This window comes from Sinocyclocheilus grahami, unplaced genomic scaffold (genome assembly GCF_001515645.1).
Source record: "Sinocyclocheilus grahami isolate Dianchi unplaced genomic scaffold, SAMN03320097.WGS_v1.1 scaffold31.1, whole genome shotgun sequence".
In the NCBI taxonomy this organism is placed as follows: Eukaryota; Metazoa; Chordata; class Actinopteri; order Cypriniformes; family Cyprinidae; genus Sinocyclocheilus; species Sinocyclocheilus grahami.
The window spans coordinates 2,473,609-2,482,493 of NW_015505210.1; the positions used below are offsets into that span (position 1 = coordinate 2,473,609).

At 37.5% G+C, this 8,885-nt stretch overlaps 1 protein-coding gene across 1 annotated transcript in view; it reads right to left on the bottom strand.

Annotated features, from left to right (window-relative positions):
- LOC107574261 (transcription initiation factor TFIID subunit 4-like) overlaps window positions 1-8,885 on the bottom strand; it is a 58,747-nt gene that overhangs the window by 40,322 nt on the left and 9,540 nt on the right. Inside the window, exons 5-8 of the mRNA XM_016260715.1 lie at window positions 3,308-3,397; window positions 2,720-2,905; window positions 762-837; window positions 519-624 (exon numbers count right to left, since the gene is read on the bottom strand). Of these exons, the coding sequence (XP_016116201.1) occupies window positions 519-624; window positions 762-837; window positions 2,720-2,905; window positions 3,308-3,397 (458 nt within the window). The remainder of the gene's footprint in view (window positions 1-518; window positions 625-761; window positions 838-2,719; window positions 2,906-3,307; window positions 3,398-8,885) is intronic.

Sequence of the window (8,885 nt, forward strand, 5' to 3'; positions counted from 1 at the left end):
AGTGAAAAATTTAAGGGGGTCTGAATACTTTCCGTACCCACTGTATGTATATATATATATATATATATATATATATACACACGTGTGTGTATAAAATCAAATCCGATAATAATATACTCAAATCAAATATAATAATAATAGTAATAATAATAAGTTTATTATTTTAATTTATGTAAATTACTATAAAAATGTAAAATATTAAATCTACAGTACTATGATTACTGCATATTTTACATTTATTTTATTTTTTAATAACACAAATATTGTTTTCTATGTTTACATGTATAAGTGAGAAGCTGCCAGTGTTGATTTATTCATTTAAGAAAAGCTTACTGGAGAATGGATTTGATACAAACTTATTTTAAATCTTTTGAATATGATTAATTTTTCTTCACCATATTAATAAATAGTCATGAACATCACACCCATTCTCAAATTCTGTCATGCCCCCAAATGCCATGAAACAACTAACAATTCTAGAGAAACGCTGCCTCCTAGTGGACTCTTAGAAACCCTACCTGAAAGTCCCACCCCCTGGGTCATTCAGCTTCTGTTTCTGATTGGCCATGGCTTGAACAGCCACACCCATGGGGCTCCTCACTTGCAAGGGTGTCCCAACAGCACCTGCAAAAAAACTTGCAATTATACTGGGGAACGTCCATTGGACTCTTGCATGAGAAAAGGAACATTTAAGCCTCAATAACTTTCCTTTAGTGGGTTTAAAATGGACTCTAAGCTCATTAAGTATTTCAATAGCTTACCTTGAGCACGAACTGTCTGTGTAATCACCACCGGCATCCGTGTTGGAGTAGCCTGAAACCCAGGCCTCTTAACAGCCTGAGGAGAACAAAACCACAGAGGATTAGAAAATTCAAAATTATTTTTTCCTACTGAAGTTTGAATCAGAGATGCTAATGTGTCTTACTGAGCCTAAGATCATAAAATGGATCTAATAACATGAGCTTTAGAAAACTTAATGGCCAAATAAACAGATGCACTAAAATAATCCCAATATGTAAATATATTATGAATATATATATATATACACATACACACACATATACATACAGGTGCATCTCAATAAATTAGAATGTCGTGGAAAAGTTCATTTATTTCAGTAATTCAACTCAAATTGTGAAACTCGTGTATTAAATAAATTCAATGCACACAGACTGAAGTAGTTTAAGTCTTTGGTTCTTTTAATTGTGATGATTTTGGCTCACATTTAACAAAAACCCACCAATTCACTATCTCAACAAATTAGAATATGGTGACATGCCAATCACCTAATCAACTCAAAACACCTGCAAAGGTTTCCTGGGCCTTTAAAATGGTCTCTCAGTTTGGTTCACTAGGCTACACAATCATGGGGAAGACTGCTGATCTGACAGTTGTCCAGAAGACAATCATTGACACCCTTCACAAGGAGAGTAAGCCACAAACATTCATTGCCAAAGAAGCTGACTGTTCACAGAGTGCTGTATCCAAGCATGTTAACAGAAAGTTGAGTGGAAGGAAAAAGTGTGGAAGAAAAAGATGCACAACCAACCGAGAGAAACGCAGCTTTATGAGGATTGTCAAGCAAAATCGATTCAAGAATTTTAGTGAACTTCACAAGGAATGGACTGAGGCTGGGGTCAAGGCATCAAGAGCCACCACACACAGACGTGTCAAGGAATTTGGCTACAGTTGTCGTATTCCTCTTGTTAAGCCACTCCTGAACCACAGACAACGTCAGAGGCGTCTTACCTGGGCTAAGGAGAAGAAGAACTGGACTGTTGCCCAGTGGTCCAAAGTCCTCTTTTCAGATGAGAGCAAGTTTTGTATTTCATTTGGAAACCAAGGTCCTAGAGTCTGGAGGAAGGGTGGAGAAGCTCATAGCCCAAGTTGCTTGAAGTCCAGTGTTAAGTTTCCACAGTCTGTGATGAGTGCAATGTCATCTGCTGGTGTTGGTCCATTTTGTTTTTTGAAAACCAACGTCACTGCACCCGTTTACCAAGAAATTTTGGAACCCTTCATGCTGCCTTCTGCTGACCAGCTTTTTGAAGATGTTGATTTCATTTTCCAGCAGGATTTGGCACCTGCCCACACTGCCAAAAGCACCAAAAGTTGGTTAAATACCATGGTGTTGGTGCGTTTGACTGGCCAGCAAACTCACCAGACCTGAACCCCCTGGGGAGTCTATGGGGTATTGTCAAGAGGAAAATGAGAAACAAGAGACCAAAAAATGCAGATGAGCTGAAGGCCACTGTAAAAGAAACCTGGGCTTCCATACAACCTCAGCAATGCCATAAACTGATCACCTCCATGCCACGCCGAATTGAGGCAGTAATTAAAGCAAAAGGAGCCCCTACCAAGTATTGAGTACATGTACAGTAAATTAACACTTTCCAGAAGGCCAACAATTCACTAAAATTTTTTTTTTTATTGGTCTTATGAAGTATTCGAATTTGTTGAGATAGTGAATTGGTGGGTTTTTGTTAAATGTGAGCCAAAATCATCACAATTAAAAGAACCAAAGACTTAAACTACTTCAGTCTGTGTGCATTGAATTTATTTAATACATAAGTTTCACAATTTGAGTTGAATTACTGAAATAAACGAACTTTTCCATGACGTTCTAATTTATTGAGATGCACCTGTATACTGTATATATTCATACATCGAATGTTCAATATATTGACCAAGCCTACAATAGACCATAGGAAAGCATGAGTACCATGGTGGTAGTGGGAGCCAGGGCAGCAGCCGGTCGGATGGTAGATACAGTGGTGGGCAGTGTGTTCGGTGCTGGAGCTTTAATAGTGTTCGCCGTCAGTGGGGTGGATGTAGCAGAGGTCTGAGACAGCTGAGTTAAAGACTGCTGGGAGTTCAGAAGAGTCAAACGCAAAGCAGGCAGGCTTTTCTGTACAAAGAGAAGGGGAAACAGATTTCAAGTTTATGAAAACACAAAAGCAAATTTTTATGTCTTAAAAGGATAGTCCACCCAAAAATGAAAATTCTGTAATCATTTGGTCACCTTCATGTCGTTCAAAACCTGTATTATTTTATCTCTTCTGCTGAACACAAAAGTAGATATTTGAAGAAGGTTGATAAAACAGTTTCAGCCTCCATTGACTTTCATTGTATTTTTTTTGTCCCCACAATGGAAGTCAATGAGAACTGAAACAATTTAGTTTCCAACATTTAAAATATCTTCCTTTGTGTTCCACAAAAAGACATGAGGGTGAGCAAATGATAACAGAATTTTCATTTTTTGGTTTCTGTAATTAAGAACAATAAGCGCAACTGCTTTTTTGAGTCCTACCTTCAAAAAAGGGATCAGGTACGGTTGAGGAGATGATTTCAACTCTGTCTGAAGGCGATTTGTAAACTCCTCGGGCTCAATTTTTGCGTCCTTTGCAGATTTTAGAAGGTAAAATGCACATCAGTTATCGCAAATAAAATTACACATGGTTTATGAAAAGATTTACTCCTGTTATATAAGTACTGAAAGTTTCAATAACCAGCTCAGAAGTTTAAAGAAAACAATTCAGGGCTCAAAAATAAGGATTGCCCTATTACGCAAGCACTTTTGATCAATAAATCTTTACGTCATGTACGTCTTTTCATGCCTTGAAAACTTAAATACATGATTCATACACATTTTTACCAATATGACTTTTCCATGACTTTTGAGACAATATTCATGACTGTTCATTATTTTACAAGTATACATGTAAAATAAGAATAAAAATCTGTTCAAATTTTTCATAGCATATGTTAAATGCTTTCATAGCATATGCTAAAATGAATGATTATTAATGCTACTTATTTGCTTTCTATTTGTTTTAATAAGTACAAGCTGTGACTGTGCCAGACGTTAATCCACTTAGAGAACATATCACATTAGTGAATATTATAATTTATTTAACCAATATTATCAACTAAACTCAGAACCTGAATTGCATTTAGGAAACCGTTTAGGTCTCACAAGTATCCTAGTATTCGGGTATAGAAATATACAGAAATTAAATAAACTGTAAATTAAAAACAGATTAATCCTTATAATTAAAGTTATGAAAGTTATTTAGCCAAGATCAGTGATTGACCTTTATTTTCTTTTGTTGTTTGATTAACATTGATGACAGACAGCACAGCTTTATTAGGCGGCTGTCCCTTTAAGACCGACAATGGATTTCTTTCTCAACAATTACTTACATTTACTTAAGACAAAACTGACTGCGTTTATGAGGATACTCGGAAGGGTGGGCATTTTGACATAATTCTGTGTGTATTTGGCTATCGAATGTCACCTGACCAAACCCGGAAAACTGGTCTCATTGCTTCCGATATTTACGGACTTTTAAGGTAACGAGTTAAAAACTAGCTAGCTGTTTTTATTGTTGACGTTTTATTCAATTGAATATCTAAATGTTAGTGAAAAGAATAACAACAACAAAAAAATAACTTTTAGATAGGGATGCACGATATATCGGCCACCATATCGGTATCGGCCGATAAATGCGAATTTTTTCTGTTATCGGTATCGGCCAAAATTTTCATATCAGTGCATCCCTACTTTTAGATATCAATCCGCATATAATGGACATTGGTTATGATCATCTTTGAATTTACTTTGAAGGCATCTCGAGTAAAACAGCTTCATATTTAATGAAGCATATGCAAAACGATTGAACCGGAAGCGACGATACCCATTTAACAGAATACGTAAGTCTGTTGCGCAAAACCCCTACAAGCTGCGAAAAATATTTAGTACTTGCGAAGTGTTTGCGAGGCGGCTTTATGTGCTCACGCGACTACCCAATGGTTTAAAAAACGACTTAAAAAGATGTGCAAATGATAGTTTTGTGACAATGCAACAATGACCTGATCAGGCTAGTGACAATTCTGTCAACTGTCCCTAAACGCGAGTGAAAGTCTTATATCGCAGCGTGCAGCAGCTCTCTTGTTGTGCAGCAGAGACACGCTGATGTAAAGCTGTTTTGAGAGGATGAAAGAGAGAAGACGAGGTACCGCTGAATCACTCATGCTGTTTTCATATGACTGATTCGATCTAATATTCTGTGTGGGTTTATTTAAATCCAACCTACATGCTATAGTAAATAAATGTTTGCGGGAATTTCCCGCATTATAAACGCGCAACCTGCGGGAATGAGTAAAACTAGGCGATATATGCGCGATCCCACACCGAAATTCAGGACCTGATTAAAAATATATTTTTTATTGCACAGAGATTTGTGAAATAAACTTCTGTGACTTTTCCAGGCCGGAAAATTGCAGTTTTAAAATTCCATGACTTTTCCAGATTTTTCATGACCATACGCACCTGTAGATTTTCAGGACTTAATGATGTATTAACATTTTTGTGAATTTTGCAGATGTGAAAATTAATATAAAGTAACAGAGCTGACTGCAGATGAGTTTTTTTAATTTTTAATTTATGCCGTTTTTTTTCTACAAAGCTATAAATTCACACTTAACACATTGGAAATGTGGCATTAAGTGTGAATTCATAGCTTTGTAGCAAATTATTTGTGTAAAAAAAAAAAAAAAACTTCTGTAAGTAACAAAAACAAAGTTGAATAAAAGTTCAAAATATCTAAAGAAAGAAAAATCTCAATTATGCCAAATTTACACTGTAAAGGTACACACAAGTGCTTCTGCAGTGGCATTTAATGCTGAGCATAGGTGGCATAACATGCATTTACAAAGCAATGACAACTGTATACTTTGATCGGTAATTTAGGCCCAATCCCAATTCTATTTTATACCCTGTCCCCTTCCCCTTGTCCCTTGAAACAGAGTGTCAAGGGGTAGGGGTGAAAATATTCCCCTAAGAATTGGGACACCACTAGGGATGGCCGATATCTTGTCGTTTGCAATATACCGGTAAAAATTCTCCACACGATAAGAATTTGTCTTCCCACAATATTAACGATTAAGTCTAGTTGTTGACATATTTCTGTGTGCGACGTGAAGGCGGACGTGAAATTGAGCAGTTCCTTCTACAATCTGGAACAGGCTTGGATAGGGCTGTACAGTGCGACAAAAATCGGTCTGAGCCTTGAGTAAATGTACTACAGTAGCACATGCTCGACACAGTTTTACATGTGTAGGAGTCGTTTACAAACCTGCTGTCCAACAATGATATTTTAATGTATTGACATGCTTTTTCTCCATACTAACTTCATAACAAAGTCGAGTGTTTAAAATAACTTATTTTTGTGATCAGACGTGGTTTCGTATCACAGAATAGGGCAGAAATCATACTATTTTATAGCATTATATACAGTGATAAAGGCTATGTCGATTAGCATTGCACTATAAATATACTTTATCCTTATAAAAAAATACCCAAGATTGCTTGAAGAACACAGATAACATATTTTGTGCAATCGCATGTTTATTGTCTTCAGGTTTCCTCAGTTAAAATTTCTCTATCTGCGTTTTATTCAGCTACAGCGATCACTGGATACTTCTTCCCGGAGCATTACTTCTACTATGCATATGTGGAGTTTCTGCGCAAGGGCGCCCTCTGGCTTCCAGTATGAATTAAACAGTCCTTACATTACATTACGTGTGTACTCAGTAATGCTCGCAACACCCTATTTTGGGTAAACATAGGAAAGATAATACTTTTTTCTAAAGAAACAGGATTCCCTAAATTATTGTCATTAATATCGTTATCGCAATAAATATCAGAAATAATCGTAATATATTTTTAAGCCTATAACGCCCATCCCTAGACACCACTACTATGCCGTCACACGTCATCTAGCTCCTACAATACACACACCTATACTGGTGTGCATCAGAGCCATACCGTTCTATATTAATGCGCTGCTTACGGACACACACACGTATATATATATATAGGAGATCGCGCAGCTCACACATCCAGGAGAAAAGAAACTTGTCAACGCTACCCTATGACTTTTATTAATAACAGTTTAAATACTGAATCGCTACATTATATTTTCCAGCAACGAGAGGATAAAATCTTTTTTTTTTTTTTTACTCACTCTAAAAAGAGAAACGCACAGACGTACATTAGGGATATGCCGGTGTCAAATTTTCATGTTGTGATTAATTGCTAATGCTTTTATCGCGGTATGCGGTATTATCACGATATTGAATGGCTGTTTAAATCATTTAAACATGATTCAGAAACAGAAAGTAGTGCAGCTGCTTTGTTTACAGGGTTTCCTGGGTAACGGCTGCATATAAATTAATTATTATTATTATTTCTGCAGTTTAGCGCCATCTGCTGTCAGAGAGTGAAAGTGCGCTTTCATCCAGAGCGTCTCTCACATGTTCCGCCATGTTCTTCTTGTCTGGCTTGTTTATGTCAGAGTGCACACGCCTCTTTCACGCAGCATACAGCTGTGTTGTGCATTTTGACCAGTTGATGGGAAAAGTATTCTTAAAATGCATTCAAAATTCGGAATAATTTGTAATATATAATTATTCACGGTATTTAGAAGTGCCCATGGTAACAATATCGTGCATATTCATTACCGTGATCTATCGCATTACTGAATACTAACGTGCATGCAACTTTCATCTCTCTCTCTCTGCAATATTTGAGAAAAGGGTTTAGCGATTTCTAATTATTGGGGGGACTAGCCCCCCTCAATGTCTACGGTGGTTATCGCCCTGATCCGACATGAAAATATGTTGTGGCACTATCGTGCAGTCTACTCTATAACGTTAGTTAGCAAATATTAGCGATTTTTTGCAAACATTTCTTTGAGTAACATGACCTTAAATATGAACTCACAATTGAATGTAACAAAACAAATGATTACTTTTTGTTAAAATCTTTATTAATCCAAAAATGCTTACATTTATGTGTCTTTTTGTTTGCTCGGGCAGCCATGTTGCCCCTGAAGCCGGTTTACGCTGAGATAATTCATACCCCTTTGTTTGAAAAATCTTCGTTTGAAGGGCTGTCTGGCCCTTCCCCTTACCCCTACGACCATAAGACAATCGAGACACCCCTAGCCCTTCACGTGAACGCGTGAAACCGAGGGGTAGGGGAAAGGGGAAGGGCTAAAGGAAGAATTGGGATTGGGCCTTAGTCTATCTTTTATGCTACATTATGTCTTTCAGCAGACACAGAGCAGCCTTAAAGGGTTAGTTCACCCAAAAATGAAAATTAGCCCATAAATTACTCACCCTCAAGTCATCCTAGGTGTATATGACTTTCTTCTTTCAGACGAATTCAGTCGGAGTTACATTAAAAATGGTCTTTGATCTTTCGAGCTCTATCATTGCACTCAATGGGTGTTGCATGCATCAGTCCAAAAGAAGTTAAATAAAAAGCGCCCATCCATAAAAGCAAAAAAAGTCTCTCACACGGCTCCGGGTAGGCCTCGTGTAGTGAATCGATGCGTTTTTGTAAGAAAAATATCCATATTCAAAACGTAATACTCACTTTACTGTAGCTTGCACCAACAGTTGTACACGGAAGCAGCTCCGGTAGGATGACGTAAGATGTCAGCGTTGCGCATGCGCCGGTGAGTCTCGTGAAAACCAACGTTTGTTAACAGAAGCAAAGTTTCCTTACTTTAGCAAAGGAAAACCAGTCTCCTCTTGGCTTATATCGAAATCCTCCGACATTCTTCTTTACAGATCCTCGTTTTGTACTTCTAATAAGTGACCGGTGTTTTGTTTTGATCTCTCCCCTGCGCTTCCGCGTGCGTCACTTCTGAGCGGCGCATGCGCAAAGCCGACCTCCATATGTCATCTGCCCGGAACTGCTTCCAGTGTACAACAGTGACCGCAAAATACATTAAAGTGATTATTACATTTTGAATATGGTTATTTTTCTTACAAAAACGCATCGATTCGCTACAGGAGGCCTTTGTTCACCCACCGGA